Source organism: Neolamprologus brichardi, chromosome 17 (genome assembly GCF_056152115.1).
Source record: "Neolamprologus brichardi isolate AB-2024 chromosome 17, ASM5615211v1, whole genome shotgun sequence".
Lineage (NCBI taxonomy): Eukaryota > Metazoa > Chordata > Actinopteri > Cichliformes > Cichlidae > Neolamprologus > Neolamprologus brichardi.
In genome coordinates this window covers 24,133,999-24,156,903 of record NC_142120.1, presented here as the reverse complement: position 1 = coordinate 24,156,903, position 22,905 = coordinate 24,133,999, and the positions used below count along the sequence as shown (strand labels likewise).

The window sequence follows — 22,905 nt, the reverse complement described above, 5'->3', positions numbered from 1 at the left end:
GGACTCTGCTTCACTTTGACACCACTCTGACTGAACTCGTCCACACCATAAATAACAGTGCCATTCCTGCTTAATGCTTCGCTTCTGTTACGCACCATCACATCAAGCAATATATCGCCACATAAATGCTGATATAGGAGGAGAAGAAGTCATAACCAAAAGCCAAGACCTTGTCGACTGAATCTTTTTTTACGTTTTTTGGAAAAGAAAAAGAAAAAAAAAAAAAAAAAAAAAAGAAAAGACACTGCTCCAACATCTGGTGTGGCAAAAACAGACATGTCATTTTTATTTTAAACATTCTTCTTATTTCTGTTCAGACCCAGACACCCAAGCTGCACCTCCAACAGATGGCCTCAGTCTTTAGGAGTGGTGTTTGCTGCAGCTGCTTCAGGGGTCTGAATCCTTTATAGCTACAACTTAATGGAGCTGTGATCAGACACTGAATGTTTCACTACTAACCCTCCCTGGAAAGGTGGGCCCTACCCATCATGTTTAATCCGTTAGCAGCCAGGTGAGACCTCAAAGCTTCTCATGAGGCCACCACAAAGACAGAGTCCTCCTCCATTCAACAGCACGCTCAGCTGTTATGTAACAATTCAGTGAGTGACAACAAAAAGTCCTTTATTGTGAGCACGCACACTTACACAGAGCTCATCTGCTCTGGGTCGGTCTCTCAGTGACTGTTAGCTGTGGTATACAAACTGCTAACACCCTTCACTTAAACGATAGCTGCATCCCTAAACTTATTTTAGTAAGAATGACTTTTGTTTTATTAATGACAAATATTAAATATTCAAAGGAGGAAAACCACAGGTATTTTAGAATAAAAGATAAAATAAGATTTATACACACAATCTAAACTAAGGACTAAAAATGTTACCTTACTCTGTGTTCTTGGAAAGCTTTTCGACATCAATAGGAGGACATTTTTGTGCTGCTGAAAACACACATTATGGTGGTGTAGCCATTAATTGTTAAAAATAATAATTCGGTGTTGAAGGTTTTTTTTTTTTAGTTTTGATTGGCTTAGGGTTAGTAGACATGTTTGTTGACATGACCATAATAAAGTGATAAAAATTAGATTTGGGGGATTTTGGGCAAACACTACCTTTCTACTTTTGGATATTCAACATTGTAACCGTACAGCTTTGGTTTAATGCCACAAAATAAGATAATCCCATCAAAATAAAGAAATTTGCATCTCAATACTGATACCAGAGAAGTCCTCTGAAAATATTTTATTTTATTAAACTTCCACAGAGATAATAATGCATTCAAATTATTAGAAACAAACAGTGCTACAGTAGAAAGCAAAAGTGTATAACCAACATATGCTTTCTACTAGCCAAGAGCATTGTAAGGTAGGGGTGGTTAGGTTGCCAGCCTGAAGACAGATCTGTTGTTGTTGTTTGCTTCACAACATTTAACTCAGCTCATAAAAACACTAAATACTATTATTTTTCAGACAAGTCACCATGTAATGTTGTAAATGCAGCACACAAATGGAATAAAAAATAATTCTTTTTTTGAATCAACCATGTCATTTGAACTGCAAGTTATGGATCTTCAACAGTGCTGGTACAGATGTCTAGTATGGTAAATGTACTTGCTGCAGTAATACTACTGTTGAGAGACTCACCTGAAAGGCAGGTAAGCAGCATTTGAGCCTGAGATCAAAGCTCTGTAGGCTTCTTCTGGGGTCTTCTTCAAGTAAATCACCTGGGAGAGGACAGATATTAATAAAGAATGCATTTAAAAAATGCTGAATGTTTTTAAGCAGCTAAAAATTGATACCAAAACAGTATTGTACAACTTTAGCTATAAAACGGATCAGAATGATGACGGAAGAAGCTGAAGATTTAACAATGTGTTTAAGGGTTTATTTCAATGTAGTGACAAGATAACGTGCACAGAAATCACAGACTGATTAAATGAGGCGACAGGAACTGAAATGTGGAGAATCCAGCAGCATTGCGCACTGAGTCATGAGAGCGTCTCATTCATGAAAATCAAAACCACCTTTTTTGAAACCTGGAAATGACAGAAATGACTACAAAACAAAAACAAAAACAAAAAAAAAAAACTGCAGTGATCCACGAGTCTAACGAACAAACCAGTCTACCGTTGTGTTTAGCGCTGCCTGTTGCCGTTTTGGGAGTTCTCTCCCCCCCCCCCCAAAAAAAAAAAAAAAAAAAATTACCTCTGACAAGAAAGCCTCATTTCTGCTCTTTAATACAGAAGAATTTTAAACTTTTACAAATGATGCCAAATTGCAAAACACTCACTCCGTCTCTAATAACACCTCTGTAACTTTGCTCTGCTTCACTTAAGCAGCATCAGGTAATGTTCATATGCAGATTCATGGTTTTCTTCAATTCTTCATCTACTGCAGAATGTTTTTAAGGTGGTTATCTGCTATAAAAAGCCAGGCCAGGAGAATCTCCTTCATGTTTTTTCTGCATTTTATCCTCAGTTACTTTGACACAAAAGCATCTGCTGTGATGCTTATACCTCTGAAGTCTCACAAGTGTCAGCTTTGTTTTTATATATAGATATGTATTGATAAATGATCAGAATTATAATATTTCTGACTGAGTCAATATTGAATCATATCGAGACCTTGTGAATCAGAATCAAATTGATTATAGAAATCAGTGGCAATACCCAGCCCCATTGCTGATGGACAGAAGCATGTGTGCAGTTGATATCCATTAGTGATATCCATTAAAGAACAGTCATAATGAACACATTGAAGATTATTGCTGAGTTTTTGTAGATTACATTTTTTCCCCATTTAACAACATCACTGCTGAGTATTTGGTAGTCTAAGGAGCTTGGAAAGTATTTGGTACACTTTGTCCTCTTTAGTGTTATGCACTTCTGGAAGTAAATTAAGTCAACTTAAATGCCTTAAGCTGAATTACACCTTACATAGTTTGAGATCATGTGCACCTATTAATGGGCCGGCCCCTCCATTGTGTGCGTACCGATGTCACACAACTGACAAATTAGTTCAAAACACTGCAAAGATGATCAAAAACAAAACATGTCATTTGTTCTTCTTTCCTTAACTTTTTGTTTGTTAGCTTCACCTCTCCTATGAAAAGCTCTGATTTATAGACAAAGATGGATAAGAAGCAGAGATGTACTCACAGCATAGCCACCAATCAGCACAGCCGCGTTGGATCTCTTCCTTTGATCGAAGCTGGTGTAATGAACAATTCGCTTCCTGGTCAGTGTGAATGACTGCCAACAACAAGAAAGAACCCACGGTTAAACAAAGTGGACATGAAATACTAAATGTATAAAGACTAATTTACACCATGGAGCCCTGCTCTCAAAAACTGACATATATGTAACTGTAGCTGGAATTAAGAAATAAGTGCTTAAAGTTGCGTTTTAAAAACATGTCTAGTGCCATCTTCTGTTAATACCAAACGTTAAGTCATTGGGTCGGTTAGTTGGTTGCAGTCAGACTTACATGGGTTTATGTTAGATAAGTAGTAACAGAACTAAAAACTCATGGGTCACTTTTGTGCTGCACCCAGCTGTAAAAATTAGTTATGTTATAACTGAGGATATACTGTCCACTTTCACTCTTGCTCTTTAAGCATTAAGTGCTTCTTCATTGATTGAGTAGCTGCACCGAAATGGTAAAATCCATCTGTTAGCCATAATATTTAGTTTTGTAAAGCACCTTAAAAATGAGGACCATTTGGTTTTTGCTTGCACGTCTGTCGGGTAAGTCCTGGAAAAGTTTGAGGCTGCAGTGCACAAGTGAAAGCATGTTTTCTCGCAGTCTGAAAGGAAGCAGGCTCAGGACCACTAAACCTGCTCCCTTTGTGTCAGATCAGATCAGATCTTGTGTTACCACTGTCAGCAGAAGACGTGCTGCCTGGTGTGGGATGAACACGTAGCACAGATCAGTGTTTATATGGGCGTTTTGAGAATGAACATGGGCTGTGGATCCAGATCGTCCAGTCAGCTGGACGTCATGACAAATGACAAGAAGAATGTAATCACTGTGGCAACGTGCAAACAAAAAACAGAGGTTTGAAGTCAGAGGGAGGAGTGGACATAAGATGACACAATCTCACAGCAGGTTGACTGCCACAGAGTGAACCTGCTGTGAGATTGTGTCATGCTGCATCTGTCCTTTTGCATTCTGGGCATTCCTGCACAGGGTGAGGCAGCAGTAGAAACTCACCTTGAGCTTCTTGTTGAGCTTGCAGCAGTATCGGTACAACATGGCCAGGTTCAGAGGCCCAAAGTCTGCGTAGAAGCTGCAGACACAAAGGACATAGAGTATACAGTCAGTCAGACACACAGAAGTCAGACTCCTGCTGGCTGAAAAGGAAAGTGATACAGAGGGTGAAAGTCTCTATTTAAATTCCTGAAGTATTTCTCCTGTAAAGGGGTCACACTTCAACATTTCAACTGTCCAAGCAGGACTAACTTCTTTTAATGTTCAGTCAGGCCTCTAAAATTTCCAGTCATCGGCATCCAGAAAAGCACTCAGTTGCTTTTATCCCTTTTACTTCATTAAAAAAAAAAAGTAAATAAATAAATATTACACTGTTTAATGCATCTCACTTCTTTCACCTACTATGTGTGTACCAGGTTACACATGCACAGCTCAAATCCTTGGTACACTCTTCAAATACAACATTAAATACACTCGTTGACAAAGCTGGTTACAAATGCCTGGCTTTGCAAGTTGTATATAAAACACACATAGTCAGAATGCAGTGCAGCAGGTGTGATATACTTACTTTTCATACACAAACTCGTCATCAGTGCAGAAGTAGTGTGTGTTGGCTGTGCTTTTGGGTTTACTGCGTAACGTGGCGAAATACAGGCGCTCTGTTAGAGACAGATATGAAAGGCAGTTAGATTTGCTGATTGTGGAAATCACTGCCTTTCCATTGTATACCACAACTTGCTGATAAGTTTTGAACCTTCAACACTTACCAATAAACACACAGGTCAACTATGGGCATTCTGCTTCTTCTGCTTTTATGTTGCGCTGTTCCTGTATGTCTACAACCCTGAAATGAGGGTTCAGGAAGCTCCTCTCTATGTAAAGAGCTTAGCTTTATTTTTATGTTTTTAAACCCACAAGAACATTGTAGTGCAACACAGTCTGGACTGATTATTGCTACAGTTTGACCTTCTGGAATTCTGAATTTAACTTCAGAGATTATGAAAGCCTAATAAAGGCAGCAGGAAAAGGAAAAAAATGGGGCAGAGTGAGCAACATTTTAGGTCCAAACATCTCATTCATTTCTGAAATCCAAACCTTAGTGATGAAGCATATTTTTCACCCTCTAATCCTCGTTTATGCACTAGTATGAGACACAGACACACACTCATAAAAGATGGCATTGGTTTTGTTGCTTTGTTCTCACCAGCTCTTTCGCTCTGCTCATCGGCTCTGAGTGATCCACTGAGTTATTTAGTTACACACAGTAAGCTTACAATGGATTTCAGAAAATTCGATTTTTTTTTTTAGTTTAATTCATAGCAAAACTGATCAGTGTTACTGGAGAGAGAATACAGTGTAGAACTCTCCGAAAAACGTTTTTATGCAATGCCTGCCTCTCCACAGTGACTTTTCTGTGTGCACGATGAATCTACTCGTATACGACAAACGACAAGCTGTCATCTCCGTTTAAAACACGGAGCTGGCAGCCCTGGGGACTCCAAGCACTGACCGCACAAACAGTGCAGAGGATAAGGAACTAATCCAAGGCTAATTCTACAGAATGCTGCTGCTAGGTGTACAGCACTGTTACCCTCTTTAGAAGCATCGATGACTGATCAAATCTGAGAGGATACCACAATCTCCATTTCAGCTCAGTAGGCGCTAAGCAAAGTTATCCATCAACATCACTTTATATCAAACCAGTCACCAATGGAAACAATCACTAACCTGCTGTGTAATGGCATAAAGTTGATTTTTTTACTTATCATTTTAACGTTTATAGGATTTTACTTTTTTTTTTTTTTAACTCGACAACTCCCGGTTCTCCGTGGAGTTGTGACAAATAGTTTAACAACTATGTATTGTGCTTTTTTTGTCCCCTTGTTAACTCTGTAACAATACTGTTAAAGTTACCTTTGATAAACTCTACGGCTCCCAGCAGCTCAGAGTCCTGGCTCATCCTGAACAAGGCAGACAGGATCGGGGACTGCTTTGCACCCGCCACCGTCACGGATCCGTCTAACGCCTGACCTGTCTCGGCTCCGCTTGCTATCTCCACAAACTTTTCTGAACTGCTAGCAGTTCAATAAGCGGTTAGCGGGCTAGCAGGCAGCTGAACAGAGAGTTTTAACCAAAGTTAGAAACTTTCACTTTAGTTCCACACTGGTCTTTTCAGCTTCTCCCCTCGAAAATACAAGCCTTTCTACTCATTGCTTTCTGTTTTATAACGACAAGTATTCTCAGCCTTCATATTAGCATGTTAGCACCACTCGACGACGATCCGACACTCTAAAACTCAGATTGCCTAAATCCCTCCTTAAGACACGTTACTGTAGCAACGGGAGCCGCTCCCATAGCAACGACAGCCAATCACCAAACAGAACATGCTGCCTTTCTGCGTTGCTTTCAAGTTCCACTGGGAAACAAACAACGAGGCCTTCAATCACTCGGTCTACTCAACTAGTATTTGATAAGCTGGAAAAAGAAAAAACTAGTTGGTTCCAAAAAAAAAAAAAGATGTAAATAAAACAGAGCAACGATTTGCAAAGCCAAAAACTCCGTATTTCATTCACAAAAGAACACAAATTATATGAGTTAAAATGAGTCAAGGAGAGGGACAGTTCAGACTGAGCAACTTGGAGACAAAGTGAGAGAGACAAGATTGAGATGGTTTGGACATGTGCAGAGGAGGGAAAGTGATATAAGATCAAGGATGAGAGGGCGGAGGAAACGAGGAAGACCTCAGGGGATTAAATGGATGTAATAAGCACATATAGAGGGTTGGTGTGACTGTCAGATTTATTATTCTTATTGAATGTGCCAATGCAATAACAATTAATTATCAGTTTTCTTCTTCTTCTTCTTCTTTCCTTTAACAATTTGATGTGTAAGTTGTCTTTCAGATTTGAGAGATCTCCCACAAAAGTTATATCAGGACAGGCAACTCAGTCAGCAATTGTCTGAGTATCTTGAAAAGTAACAAACCAAGAGCAATCTCAGGCACACTTTATCAAAGAAACACCATTCAAAGGTTGTGAGTCACAAGGCTTTGAACTTTTCCATGTTTTTATATCTTTTACTTTTTTTTCACAGTAGCAGTTTAAGGTTTTATGAAGCATTTGATTGTTTTCAAGAGATTTTCCTCTTGCAGTGTGATAACATCTATCACTATAAAAGCGAGCCTGGAAAATGATCAGGAAAAATGCATGGGTTTTTTTCAACTTATTTTTTTATAAATAAGTAAATAATATTCATTATGATGGATTTATGGCTCTCTCAGACACCCAACAACCTTGGCCATTAAAAGCATTTACAAAACAGCTTCAAATTTTCAGCTGAAAATCAGACGCAGAGGGTGTCTTTATACTGTAATCATGTCCACATTATGCACACTAGGTAAGTACCAAATGAGCATTTTATATTTGGGAAGTTGAGGCTACTCGCAGTGAAAGAATTTTTCTAATATGACTTGTTGGTATTACTATGTCACTATCTCTCTCTCAATCTAAATCATTATGGCTGATCTTGTGGGCGTGTATGGCAGTTAACATGTGACATCTGGATCATTCAAACAGCAGCTTAAAACCCCTTTAAAGTAAAACCACATCTATATTGATGTCACTTATCTGAGCTGATAAAATGTGCACATTACATAAGTACCACTGTTTAAACAGAAGGTGTTTCAATGTGCTTGCCTTTCAAAGTAATATCCAGTTAACAGTAAAATGACATTTTAAAATGTTTCCAGCTGCCTTTATCACTCTCAGACCTTTACGGGCTGAAAAATAATCTCTACGTGTTGTTTCAGCTTTCAAATGATTTTAGCCAAATTATAAAAGAACTTAAAAATAAAAGTTCAAAATTACATAAGCTGCTTTTTAGGGGTTAAAAGAGGATTTCTTTATAATATAAAATAAGTGCGTTGAAGTACAGACACTTGTGCCAAAAAGTATGCTCTGATAAAAACTGAAGTATTGACTTAACTGATTCAAGTAAAAGTGAAAAAGTATGGGCTCTAAAATGCACTCAAAGTAAAAAAAATAAAAAGTAGCTCTCTGGAAGACATTTCTACCAGCCATTTATGTGCAAAGCTAACTGAACTATATTGATAAACTAATAAAACTATGATATTACATTGGAATACAAACATTTTAATCTAAATTCTAAAGGAAGAGAATTATTAATTTTTTTTTTTTAAACGGTTCTATTTGCTGTTGCCTACATTGTAGATGGTGAGTCTTCCTCAACACTTAAACAGAAAAATGAGTATGGGGTTAAAGTGGTGTTTGGTAGGTGGGGGGATGTTAAGAATAACTGTGGTGGCTCAGCGTGGGGGCAAATATCACAATACAAAATGATTTCTAATGTGGGTTCCAGTATATTTTCTTTGTGTTCAGGCTGTGATCGGTTGACCCGAGCTGCTGAGGCTGCTCACAGGTTTACTGGTCTTTGTGGATTTACACAACTGAACGGAACAAGATTCAAGCAACGTGCTTCGGGACTTTCTGAACCAGTTAATCTTTGTCTTCCTAAATGACATACTCATCATCTCAAAGAACTTTATAGACCACCACAACTATGTTTTCCAGGTACAAAGACAGCTAGAAAACAGACTGTGTGTTAACATGAGACAGGTGCATTGAATCTGTGACTTTTCTTGGATTCATTATCAAAAGTGGACAGGTGAAGGTAGACCTAGCCAAGGTTTGCAAGTATTTGACGCTCAGCAGAGATGGTTTTCTTTGACACCTCTACTCAGGTTTACGGTTTAGGAGCAGTGCTCTTGTAGCAACGGAAAAGCAAAATGCACCCGTGTTGCTTTTTCCTGCCTGTTTTATTTGTGCCCAAAATAAATCTTCAAGTTCTCCACCTGCAGGATTACTTAGACCTGTACTCCACCTGTATATGCATTGTCCCTGGAGTTTGTCATTGGGTTGCCTCTGCTATCACTTAACAACGTCATTGGAGAATCGATCTCCAAGCTGCTCATTTCAGTGCTCTACTCTAGCTCCCTGCAGCACTACAAATTAATCAACTACCGATCGACCATGTGATACGCCTCCAGGGGATACTTGTTGTCATGATCTCAGACAGTGGCCCTCAAGTCACCTTGAGAGTCTGGAAAGAGTTCTGCATTGCCATTGGGCCAAATGTTAGACTCTCATCTGGTTTCCAGCTGCAGACTAATGGCCAAATCGAAAGAGCCAACCAGGAGCAGGAAGCAGCCTTTGGTGTGTGGTATCAACCAACCAGTATCAACCACTGCAACAGGTCTCACCCTATTTGAGGCATCTCTTGGTGACTGCCCACCCTTGTTGCTGTCTGAACAAGGTGAGCTTACAACACCATCTTTGTTGCTGTCTCCAAATTACAGCGGTCCATTTTAAATTTAGGCCATTATCAACTCTGTTTCTATCCTCTGTTTTCAGCCTATCACAATTGCTCCAAGAGCACACCGATGACTCATCCAGGCCACAAAAGAACCCAAAACATCGAAAGAACTGCAGACCTCACTTGGCTCAGTTAAGGACAGAGTTTATAATTCAACAATAAGAAAGAGACTGGGCAATAGTGGCAACCGTGAGTTTCAAGAAGAAACCTGCTGCTGACCAAAAAGAACACAACAGTTCATCTCACATTGGCCAGAAAACATCTTGATGATCCCCAAGACTGTTGGGAAAATGTTCTGTGACTGATGAGACAAAAGATGAACGTTTTTAAGGTTTGACTGCTGTTACATCTGCCATAAAACGAACACAGCATTTCATAAGAAGCACATAGCAGCAACAGTTAAACATGGTGGTGGTAGTGCGATGGTCTGTGGATGCTTTGCTGCTTCAGGAACTGGATCACTTGGTATAATTGGTGGAAACATAAATTCTGCTCTTCTCCTGCTCAAAAACCCTCCAATGAGGTTGAAGCAATTCTGCAACAGTGGGCCAAAATCCAGCACCACGGTGTGAAAGACTCATTGTAGTTGTTGCTGCCAAGGGTGGCACAAGTTTTTAGGTTTAGGCAGCAATTACTCTCTCACACAGGTTTGGGTAGCTTTTATCTTTGTCTAATATTAAAATTTGTTTAATATGTGAAACATGTAAGTGCAATGTAAATAATGAAATTCTGAATGCAATATAATTTCATTTAAATTAGATTTCTTCCTCCAGCCAAATCCAAGACATCAGCATTTCTGGATAAACAAAGGTAACCAAGGTCAAGGTGTTTTGAGTCTATTATCTGTAATTAATGGAAAATCCTCAAGCAGATGACCAAGAGACGTACTTGTTATGGGGCTTAGGCCTCATTTAGTCAATAAAAAGTCATATTTATAGATAAATATGAAAAAGAATATGTCATTAAAGTTACAATAATGCATCCCTACAATAAATAGGAGTTTCTATTCTTTTGTTTTTCCTATGTCTTTCCTAAGTCAATCAAATAGTTTCTAGAAAATTCTTTAAACTATTCTGTGTGAAATGTAGGTGAAATGATCCTTCCTCAGACCTCAGACTGAGTTTGTGGTAAAGTTTCCTTCTGTATTTGTATTACAGAGTAGTCCTTTAACGTCCATTGAGCATCTGTATGTATCCCAATGACGACTTCAAACTCACCTGCGATCAATGAGATCCACACACAGTTGGGAGCTGATCCTGATCCAGGTCCCGGCCCTGGTACCGGTCCTTGTCCAGGTCTGGGTCCTGGCTGGAGTATCAGAGGGTTGACCTGGTGGGTCCTCCAGGACCCGGTGTCTGCCATGCTGCAGGGGAACAAACAGACTGTAAGGGTACAGCTGAAGGAAAGCGGTGTCAGGTGCCCTGGATTGGGTTACCCCTGGTTCCAGAGGGGACAGAGGTGTGAGTTTACAGCCTCCTCAGGTTTCAACACACATTCTGAGCTGGACTTCCTGCTATGCACACTGTACATCATGTCACCTACTTCAGGTGAGTTAGAGGGGCAACCAACACAATAACTAATGACATCACGGAAACAGGACCATAGGACACAGGAAGTCCAGGTCTATATTTAAAACCAGGTTTAGAATAGTCAGGAGCCAGTTACCCATTTAATCCGCAGTCATAGGCACACATTCAGTTTTTACAACAAAAAAACTTTGATGCTATTTGGGAAGAAACTGCATGGGGTAGAAAAGCAAAAAAATATTTTAAAAATCCTGCCAATACCTAACCATTCAACCACCCACACAATACACAATGACTAACATACGTTTTGAACACGTCACCAGTTGTCTAAGTAAAAATATTTCTGAGGTGCTATTGATATGAAATTTTCACCAATTTTTCAGTGAAATTTTCAGTACCAACGCATCCAATCCACACATGGAGAGAAATCAAACCATAGATGTCCATAATTTAATTTATGCGCAATAATGAGAAATGACACAGGGCAAAAGTATTGAAAACATGAAGAAAGGGAGATCCAAACAGGCATGGAAAGTCATGGCCCAAAGCCCAGAGAGCTGGGCAATGTGGATGTGGAGCACTCTGTGGAACCTGAGGAACAGGTGGTGTGAAGAGTTAGGGTCATCCCCTCCTGCCAGTTCTGGGGGTGACATAAAACTTAAATAACTAGAAAGACACCACAGGCCACAACATAAGATTAAAAAAAAATTCTAAAGATTTGCTGAACACAGAATAAAAAAAACACTGCTGATTTGGCCAAAGGGGCCCCTCGTACAGCTGTAAATCCTCCTATTAACGACTTCATCAGTGCCTGTAACAGTACCTCACTTTATAGACATGTACAGCTCTGATGTACTGATAGAACTTTGTTTTTCTTTTTGGTGGACTGATTTTCTCTCTTATATCAATTTATACACTGGGTCTGCACACAACCACACAGGACTGCCTCAAAACATGCAGTAAACACAAACACACACTTTTTTCTATTGTCTCAGTGTCTTGTCCTGGTGTATGTCCTGTGTTTGTGTGTAGTAACTGGTTAAGTCATCAGTCCAAAATTAAAGTGGTTACATATGAACTGCAATTCTTGAGCCTAAATCTTGCAACCATGTAAACAGTAGGAGTGTGTGGTCAAATATCTATAAACCTCCACTCACAGCTCCTACACAACAACATAAAGCCACAGCACAGGGCTAATTGTAAATGGATTGGCTCTTACATAGCACTTTATACAACATCACATTCACACACATGCATCTACATCAAAGTGCTTCCTACTATTCATATGAACACCAGGATCAAACCACCATCCCTGTCATTAGTCGGTAACCTGCTCTACAACCACCCCAACTGAGAACCTCCTCCTTTCTAATCCCCATATCTGTATTAAGCTTCTACTTGCCATATTTCAGATCTCCTGTAGGTGGGACCAGTAAACTGGGAATGCCGTACATTTGCTGAATGAATTTTATTTTGGTTCAGGAAGCACAGCAGTCATCTCTTCCCAGTCAGCCTGTAAGCTCATCTGTAGAGGCCCGATACATCGGTTCATAGTGGGCATGCTTCCAATAAATGTAGATTCTGAGCAAAAACCATTGTTTTTAAGAAATCATACTGAAGGTTACTCGGTAGTTGAATTGCAATCAGTTTTATGACGAGCTTGAGCAAAGCATGCATATAAAGAGAACTGGAAGACAGTTTATTCATTTTATTGGTCAGGTTATGATTACAACTCAAAACTTCATATGTAGTGGTCACTGTTAGATAATCAGCAATGCTGATTTCTGAACCGGACGGAAAAAGCCTCTCAAAAGTCTAACTACTACACTCCACATAGGTGTTAAATAGTCCTGATCCTTTAATCGCAAAGACCCTTCTTTGCTGAGGGTTCAATTCTCATGCAAAAAGCCAAAATCTCAATCAAGGCTATGGATATATGAAAATTTTCAAAACTCTGAACAAAAAAAACTCAAATTTGACAAAGGAGGATACTGACCAAAAAGCATAATCCCAAATGTGCTTTCAGTCAAAGAGCAACCAAAGAACCAGGAAAGTGAAGTGCACATGGGGAAATATTGGAAATCTTTCCTTGAAGCAGTTAAAAACAGGCAGAAACATGTGAACACAAGGAGGAGATTTATTTATTTATTACAGTATTTATGGAAAAAACCCTGAGAGACAGAAACTAAGAGGGTCGGCCACGTTTGGAGCAGCTACCGAGCGTGGGGTCAGTGTGTGCTCAGCGTGTTCTGCTACAGGTTGGGGTTCACCGCTCCTGATCCTTGACATTCGATGATGTAGGTGATGTTTCTGCTCAGCTCGTCTTCGCACTTTGTTATTGTGAACTTTGCCTGCAAATACAACAGCACACAAGGTTAATGACTGATCAGCTCGACTCAGACCCGAGGGTGACCTGAGGTGCTGCGTCAAACACCGGGACAAGATAAAGCAGCAATATTAAAACTGGAACTGTGACTCGCGAACAGAAAAGGCACCATTGGCTGAGTCTTGTGCTGTAAGAGTTTCCGACCTGAGTCAGCTGCTCTGCGATGTGAATTGCTGTCTGTGTGTGTAGCGTCACAGCACCAGTTCGAATCCGAGACGTTCCCTTTGCCAGCGCCATGAAGATAATGAGCTGCAGAGGAGAGTCAGAGTAAGGTCAGAGTAAGGTCGCAGAGTGTGTGCGTGTGGCTCTCTCTCTCACACTCACCTGGTCCTGCAGGAATTCATCCACGCAGCCATTGTGTCTGATGTTTTTCAGCAACATCTCAGCAGCTTCAATACCCACTTTATCTGCATACACGCCTGAAAAACAAAAATCCCATGTACTTGAACATCTGCACCGTCAAAGAAAAGTCTCATCACACTGTTTCAGAACATCAGCCCAACAAGCATTCAAAGCATGTTTGTTTTCAAAGAGGGGCATGGGAAAGTAATGACTTCATATAAATTACATTTCTCAATGAGGTGTCAACATTTATCACATTACTGCAGCATTGCTGCCACCTGCTGGTTCGTGTGACTCCTCACCTTTCTTTCCCAGTGCTGAACCAGCAAATATGCAACCTGTAGAGGACTCTGCGATGATTCTGAAAAAGAGGTGGAAAAGCAGTCAGGGGGCTGATCCTTTGGGAAGCATTGGCAGTTTTAAACCAAGAGCTTCATAGTGTACGGCCTCTTAGACCACGTTTCACAAAGCTAGAACTCCTCTTCATGCTGATGATTTTAAATAATCAGGACTCTGGCCAAATGCTTTTCCCCTTTTCTAACGTTCCAGAACATTTTCTCTTCCTTGCATGCCAACGCTGAATGCATTGTATGTTCAGAGCTTACATTATTCCATTTCCATTCCCGCAGGCCTTTTCCTTCTCTTGCTGTGGCTGGATGTTGATGTAAAGTTCTTTGATTTCCTTCCTGATGGTTCGAACAGCAGCAGCTGACATGTCTTTAGCCAACTGTAGAAAACAAAACCTACAGTCAGCTCAATAAAGAAAAGCATACCTGACATTTTCACATTTAGTTTTACAATAACAGACTACGCAGCACTGGACAGTACATTTCATTCGAAAGTTCCTTAACTAAGTTTAAGAAAGTGAATCCATTTCCACAGAAACTTTGGCTGCATACAACCTTGGCTACAGTGGCTCTTCTTAAACAGAAGGCAACAAATCAGAGAGGTTCAGATTTTCTCTGTATGTTCCAGGCACAACTTGTCCTGGCATCACATATGGTACCCATATCTTTGTCATATTTAGAATGTTATCTTGAAACGTTTGAAAGGGCAGCATCTTCTAAAGCAACCAGACACTCATCCAGTGTGCTGTTTGCACTTGAGATATAGATGAGAGGCTGGCACTCCCCACACTCCAAAAGTCTCTGACCGCTGCTAATTTGTCTTGCATCACGATTGTCTAAATGATTCCCCATAACAACACGGAAAATTTCTGGAGTCACATGATGGTCTTAAAAATTGTCTGACTAGAATCTGCATCCCATAAACTGCTGGTAGATTCATTTCTAGGTCTTTGCACAGTACAAGGGTAATAGCACACTGTTCATCGGGAATTCAGTGCAGTTGTGGAAGACTGTACTCCAAGGGCAATTCCAAGGCATTTGCAAACATGACAGTTAAGTGCTAACTATACTGTTATGCACTGTCCCCACTGCTGTTCTGCATAGGACTCAAACCTAACGCCAATTCATCGCAAAGAGTGGATATGTTTATATATTCAGGAGTGGAGTGCACTCCTTAGCCAGGTGGAGACCGAACGACCAAGTCCAACACTAGGCTGTTGGGTCTCCAGCTGTCCGTGTCCACAACAGACTTAAATCAAGGCTTAAAGTCACCATCTTGACTCTAGCTGGTGATGTCAGTCCTTATCCTGTTCTGAAGCCTGGGTGAGCTTTGTGTAGCTCAATATAAATAAAGAGAAAGACTGTATAAAAGATGGATGTAGCAAGGTCATCACAATAGAAAGTTTCAAAAAAACTGATGTGAGTAGGAGGCCTCACTGTGAAACTGCTTATTCATTGGCTAGCCATTTTTGAATGACAAGTTATTAGCCAACGAGCTAATAATGAGCACAAATAATCCTTTCTGAAACATAGCATGTGGCTAAGACTAGTTCATTAGCAGTGACTGTATTATCAAAAAAATAACAAAGAAGAAATTGTGTACCGGCAAATTAATGAAAGATTGGAAAAATAATCCAGTACACAAGAAAAACAAAAACACAACAGTCGACGCAGTAAAAACCATAAAATGAGTAATGTGAGTGAGTGTGAACTTTACTTTGAAAGGTAGAACTCCAGCAACATAAGCTCTACCATAGATCTTTGTGATGTTTCCTCTCTCAGTCATTGTGACAGGCGTCAGCTCTTTGATTGGATTCACCGTCACCAATACCTCACCTCCACCTTTAGGGTAGAAACCCCTGATACACAAATGCACAGTACACAGTCAGATACACACAAGTACTCCAGTAACATTTCAACTCTGTAGATCTTGGTACACTGACCTCATTCTGATGTCACAGTCAAAATGGACTCCAAACTTCTCCACAATGGGTTTGAATACCTGAAGACAATAAAAGATACAATCAAATGTAATATAAAAACAAACGCTATAAACACACACTTAAAGTTCTCTCCTTTCACTTTCACTGGAAGTGCATCAGGTTAAGCACCAACTGAAGCTCTGAGTCAGTTAGCAGGGTAACAGACTGTGGTAACCCGCAGTTTCTCTCAGGTTGACTAATATCACAAGCCCATCAGTAAACTCTGTCTTATCCCTTTCTACACATTTGATCTTCACTTTCTGTCTCATAGGCCACATCAGATTACTGCTGAATAACCAGATTTAAAAGTCAAATAGAACTCTAGCAACATCTAATGAATATTAGAATTGGGTGGATGACCACTGACAGCATAAAAAGTTGTGTTCTATCAAACTTTAATGCGGTCTATGGAGGATCAGAGTGGTCCAAGCAAAATAAAATGACTCTTTCCACTCTAAAGGTAAACATCATGGTCCATACTGACACAACGTACTCTTCAGTGAGTTGGAGACTGTGTTCTTGGTATTGGGGTACCAATGATGATTACTTTGTCTGTTATAGGGCCGTGGTGTGTCTATGTCGATTACCTTGATAGTGTAGTCAATCTGAGGAGCCATCTCTGCGTTGGTTCCTCCCTTCAGACACAGCTGTGAGGCAGCATCGGCATAAAGAGCACAAGGCAGAGCAACCTGCAGCAGGAGACACACACTCCTGACACACACACATGCACGAGAAGTGATTATATATAAATGTTTAATGTTTAAAACAAAAACAATCAATAGCTTTTGTATTACTGCCAGACAGCAGCTGGTTACTTATTAAGCGATGCAGTCAGTGGGTCAGACTTACCCTGCAGTCTGCGTGTCAGCCGTGTAGTTCCCAGCCCGGGTTTTACCAGGAGTCAGACTGATGTCAGTGGAGCCAATGCTGGCTCCTTGAAGACTGCCAGAACACAGATCTGAGACCAGCTGCAGGCCGGTCAGGTGCTGTGGTCTGCACACAATTGATCAAAATGTTACCATTTGAAATTTCAGAACTCTGTTCTTTTACTGGGACTTTGAGGGGGCTTGTGTCTCCAATTTTTTCAGAACGAAATAGAAATGCACACGAAAACGTCGCAAATAAAACGCACCGAACAGTAATCAATAAAACCTAATTAAGATAACTGATTAAAAGCCGAGGAAGCTCTGCGGCACAGAGTCGTGAAGGTTTCTGCTGAAGCTGCTAAAAGTCGTGCTGTGCAGACTGAAGCTGAAGGTGACAGATGGTCTTCTTTTCACACAGAAGCTGCGTTTTTAAATCAGCTGAGTCTCAACAAAGGCACACAGACAAACCGGGAGGTATTTAACTAATCAGCGTTCACACGGTAGAGCAAATAAAACCAATGTAAATAAATCGGACAATCGGTTGTTTTTGTTAATACTTTTATTAAGTTAACCGATGCATCAACTTTAATGAATAGGCTAACACTAGCCTGCTAGCACTGAGCTAGGAACTCACCTCAGACCCGGCGTGCTTCTGCCGGCTCGGATTTTGGTGATTTTGATGGAGGACCCGATGATGCAGCTGAGCGCCGCCGAGACTCTCAGGATCTGTCCGCCCTGCACAGAGCAAATGAAGGGGAAACAGAAGCGACATCAGCGAGCTAAAAACCGCCTGCTGTCCGCCGCGCTAGCATTGTGCTAGCACATTAGCGGCGGGGAAAGCCGGCAGCTTTTCATGTGATCACCTCCCCAACATAAAGTGAGTACTCACTCCTTCCATCACGCTGCCGTCTATCTCCACAGCCTCGGAGTCCATCTTCATTCAAAACAAAGAATTTTTTACTCGGATGCTGTTGCTCAGCTCAACTCCAGCTTCCCGTACTTTTCCCTTGTTTGTTCTTCTTCTTCTTGGTCTTTATCAGCGGTTGACAAAGAACGAATTGGTGCGTTACTGCCACCAACTTGTATGGAGTGGGAACCAGAATGACACTTCAGGATTGGATGCTATTATACAAATGGGTTTGTCTAAGATACCTAATTATGACCTGATAACTTTTACTTCCTGGGTTATTTCTAAGTAAACCAATTAAATCTAGTTTCAGTTTCATTCTATTTGGGTTTTGAATCAGAGACTGTCTTTTTTCTTTCTCATACTCCTGACAGTATAGCACCCCCACAGTACTTACATTTTTTATTGCAATGTTTCCCTAAAATGTATGGTGTATAATTAAGCCCAGTGCACCTTAATATGAGACGTAAAATGATTGCGTCTTCTCTACTCCTTCTCCCTACACTTCTTCATCTATAACCAAAAGACTGCAACCACTTCCATTAACTTTCAAACAAAATGAAAAAAGTGACCACACTAAAACAGTTTTTTTTCTTTCCTCCAAATGGTGGAGTAGAAAACATGATTTTGTTTATTTACTAAAATATTTTATCTGTAGTTTATGGAATACCACATTTTCCAGCCATTAAATCTCCCCAGTTCCTTTCAAATTATTTTCCAGGAATTTTCAGTTTCTTCAAACCACGAAAATGTCTTTAAAGTTTGTGAAGGAAGCTAAAAGTAAGGATGCTTTTAGCTCTATTTTTTTTGGCCACCTTGTTTAATGCGGCTAAAAACTCAAAACACATCAAATATTCCAACTTAGATAGAAGAGCATTGCTGAGGCCCAGCACTGATGTTGGATCATAGTTGGTTTTCCAATTCATCCTGGAACAGATTGGATTTGGACTCAGTCCAGGTCATGTTCTTTTACTGCAATTGTATTTCTTAATGACCATTTAGTAAGAAAAGTTCATGTTGAACAGCCATCCAGCTTGGGGGCTAGTCTGTTCAGCTGCAATAGGTGGGGTACACTCTGGATAGGTCACCAACCTTTAAACTGTAATATTAATTTTTATATATAACTTTACATAATAATCATGTATAACTAATAAATAATTTCTTCTACTTTACCATTCTGTGTATAAACCACACCTGTCCACAGAATCAATTCCTTCTACTCCAAATGCTCCACCACTATGGTCAAGACCAAAGAGCTTTAAGAGACATCAGGGACAAACTGTACACCTGCACAAAGTTGAAATGAGCTACAAGAACATTAACAAAAAAAGCTTGGTGAGAAGATGACAACTGCTGGTGAGATTATTTGGAAATGGAAGCAATATAAAATGAAAATAATTCACAGTCAGTCTGAAGCTCCATACAAAATTTTGCCTCATGGGTGAAGCTGATCACGAGATAAGTGCTGCTTGTTAATGATCTGATGCCGTTGGGATTAGTCACCAAGAACACCATTGGTAACACACTGCATTGTAATGGATTGAAATCTTGCAGGTCCTCCTGGTCAAGAAGGCATATGTACAGGCCTGTCTTAAGTTTGCTAGAAAACATCTAAACAATTCAGAGAAGGATTGGAAGAAAATGCTGAAGTCAGATGAAACAAGAATTGAGCTCTTTGACATCAGCTCCACCCGCCATCTATGGAGGCAGAGAAAGGTTAATTGTGACTCATAGAACATCATCTGCACAATCAAACACGGAAGTGGAAACATCGTAGTTTGGGCTTTTTTTCTGCTAAAGACAATTTCACAATAAAATCCTGACCGAGAACCTCCCTCCCTCAGCCAGGACACTGAAGATTGGTCAATGACTCAAAACATATCGTCGAGGCAACAAAGGAGTGGTTAAAAATGAAGCACACTAAGGTAATGGAGTGGCCTAGCCCGTCTCCAAACCTCAGTCCTATTGAAAAGCTGTACAGAAGTCTTGACCCCTTCATCCACTGTTTCTTTACATTTTGCTAGGACAATGGGAAGCTGGTGCAGCAAATGCCTGAAACATGGGCAAACATGCATGAACATATAAAACAAAAACAGAGTTTGTAATGAGCTTGAAAGCCAAGATTTGGTATGAGCACCTTTATTATACTCTCTTACTATCGTAGGCAGCTTTACTGTAACGTCAATCAAGATTTGAACCAAAAATTGCAAATGTGGCTTCATCACTCTTCATGAGACCCATTTTTCGGTTCATTTCATCTGTAATCAGCCTTTTCATCTAAAGTCCAGACCCTCTATCTGCTCTATGGGTGCATTCCAAAAGCCTCCATCTCGTTTTCCTAACCTCTTCTCTTTGACCTCAATGAAAATATAATTAAGGTCAAGGAGAAGTTGGTAATACTACTGATAAGTACTTAGGAAAAGAGTGGTGCACCAAGAATATGAAAAACCTCACAGCGCTGTCCTTAACAATGTGAGATCAGATGTCTGCTGTGCTGAAACTACACTGTGAAGAAGATAGACAACAAAATGTGCATTTTCACCACAATGTGTTCGATCTCTGTTGTTTTATGCAGATCATTTAAACAAGAATATCCTGTGACAAATCTCTTCATTCCAAAAGAAAAGGAACATTTTGGGCCGGATTCATTGCAGCAGCACAAAAGCCTTCCAAGAACATGACATTTTTATTTTTTTGCCGTTTATATGCATATGCTGCGTCCCATTTACTTGACAAAGGCATACAAGGTTAATCCACTTAATGAGCAGCAGCAGGGAAAGATGGAGAGAGTGGGCATGTGAGATGGCCCAAAATGAATGCTGGGATGGGGTGGGCCACAAGGAAAACACATGAGCCATCCTTCAAATCTGGGCATTTGGAGGAGCCTTGGAATTTGCACAGTCTTTGTTGAAATGCTATACCTCTGTGATTTTAGCTACTTTGTAACCTTTTTCTAAAGCTAAAGCAAATGCAGGAATGGGCCACAAACCAGTCAGAGCTCTTTGCTCATTACCAAGATTACATCACAGGCTGCTCACTGTTTTGTGAAAATGTGTTTTCAGATTGATTACCGCAATTTAAGTTTACCCTGCTGGAGCTATGATGTCATGATGAATATGTGGCTGATTGTTACGCTCCCTCTTTATGCTTTTTTTAAACTCAAATAATAATAATAATGATGATGATGATAATAATAAATGTCCAAAGAAGTAAAAATAAATAGCTTAGTTTTTCTTTTGTTGTTGTTGTTGTTGTTTTAAATCAAATACAAAACATTAACTTTCAGTGCATGGGTGATGCCCTATGATATGAAAACATTTTACTACAAAAGATCTTCAATGTATTACTAAAACATGACAAATTAACAACAAAGTAAACAAACACTAATAAACTGCGACTGAAAGTATCTTAAATTGGTTGGCTGAGGCAGCAGCAGGGAAGCTCGGACCTCCCTCTAACCACCACCTCCTCCGGGGAGCCATCGAGCTGTTCCCGGGTCTACCCCCGGCCCTTCTGATGGACATGCCTGGCTGAAACACGTTACCCAGCAGGCGACGGCCTTTGCCGTCACCTTAGATGTGGTGGAGTGGCAGCTCTACCAGTCGGTTAGTGGACTAAGAAATCAGTGTCCATAAACATCGCAGGTCTTACTGCTTCTAAACGTCAAACCCCTTCCTCAGAAACCCCTAAAACTGTTTATTTCCCGCTCTCCAAGGAGCTCCAGGTCCCGCTCGTAGACTCGAGAGGCTTTTGCTGTAGCTCAGTCAGGCAAACGAGAGCTCTCTCAGACCTCTGGCTTCAGGTGAGGGGGTGTCACAGCTCCACTCACGTGTTTCTCTCCCGCGCTCCCATTGGTCGAAGCAAGGGCCTGCCTTTCTTTTAATGACGTATTGGTTATAAATGTTCTTGTGTTTAAGGGTAGGGCCACCTGTAATTTAACGTAGTTTCTTGACGGTCACTCCGACCTTCAGTCAAGGGTCTGACGGGTGTTGGCCTACTCAGAGCTGGAAGTTTTACTCTGATGCAAAAAAGTCATATTCAGTCTTTCAAATGTTTGATATTTGTGTCACCTCAAGTTAATAATAAATGCTAATATCAGGTTAAAATGACTTGGTTGTAGTACAAATGCCTTCAATGACATGTCTCATCACATATTGAAGCAGAGACTGTTGAGCTGTGGGGCCACACTGACCCATGTTATTTGTAAAATCATTCTAATTAAGTGGCATTTTTAAATCGGACGACCCTGGACTCTGCAGTGTCTGTCAGATAAACAGCAAGTTCCTCAAAGGCTATTATTTGACTCATATTGTTTTTACTGAGGAGCTATCAAATGATGTCTGTTCAAGGCATTCTTTATAAACACGCCTCACCCCACTAATATTAATGATTTGTATGCACATAGAAGACTCTTGATACCACATACATATGTGTAAAACATTTATTAAGTGTACAAAAAGTAGCTTGACAGAAAATCATAGATAAAACAGACAATACATGCCATAACCCCTACATGAATAATAGCATTTCTCCGGTTCTTCGGACTTTTGTTGTCATCAATGTTGGTTACTTTTCAGTTATTAGTAAAGCAACTGGTGCTTTCTCCCAATAGAAATCAAAACATTTTATATTAACTGTTCGTATCAAGTGAAGCCTTTCGACTTTTTAGTGGAACACTACAGGAATAGTGTTTAGCTAATTTTTTTGTTTATTTTTTACATGGACCCTGAAATATAACGTCGAGTTTCCCAGTTTCATTAAGTCACAAAAACCCTACCAGAGCCAATCTAAGAATTGTACACACATAAAAAAAAAAAAAAAAAAAGTTAAACTGATTACATAGAACTAGTAAATCACACAACACAAACACACGAGAGAGCTGTTTCCACAATAACACACAGCAGGTATGAGAAAAACTCATACAGTGTGCTCAAGTCAGAAACAGAGTACAGAC

General features: G+C 40.1%; 2 protein-coding genes across 4 annotated transcripts in view; both read right to left on the bottom strand.

Annotated features, from left to right (window-relative positions):
* cdc14ab (cell division cycle 14Ab) overlaps positions 1-6,512 on the bottom strand; it is a 28,643-nt gene extending 22,131 nt beyond the window's left edge. For 2 of the 3 annotated variants that reach the window (XM_006803594.2, XM_006803596.2), the window contains exons 1-5: positions 6,119-6,512; positions 4,773-4,863; positions 4,208-4,283; positions 3,154-3,246; positions 1,640-1,719 (exon numbers count right to left, since the gene is read on the bottom strand). In XM_006803594.2, the coding sequence (XP_006803657.1) occupies positions 1,640-1,719; positions 3,154-3,246; positions 4,208-4,283; positions 4,773-4,863; positions 6,119-6,164 (386 nt within the window). In that variant the 5' untranslated portion in view covers positions 6,165-6,512. Of the gene's footprint in view, positions 1-1,639; positions 1,720-3,153; positions 3,247-4,207; positions 4,284-4,772; positions 4,864-4,971; positions 5,077-6,118 lie in introns of those variants that run through there. The other variant, XM_006803595.3, reaches the window with a different exon arrangement.
* Positions 6,513-12,814: 6,302 nt separating this feature from the next.
* On the bottom strand, positions 12,815-18,093 carry rtca (RNA 3'-terminal phosphate cyclase). The gene is made up of 11 exons (XM_006803593.3): positions 17,934-18,093; positions 17,679-17,779; positions 17,028-17,171; positions 16,766-16,889; positions 16,140-16,198; positions 15,914-16,055; positions 14,455-14,576; positions 14,152-14,210; positions 13,832-13,926; positions 13,652-13,756; positions 12,815-13,472 (listed from the first exon to the last, which is right to left on the bottom strand). The coding sequence occupies exons 1-11, from the start codon at positions 17,982-17,984 to the stop codon at positions 13,374-13,376; spliced, it is 1,101 nt and encodes a 366-aa protein (XP_006803656.1). The 5' UTR covers positions 17,985-18,093; the 3' UTR covers positions 12,815-13,373.
* Positions 18,094-22,905: the final 4,812 nt, after the last annotated feature.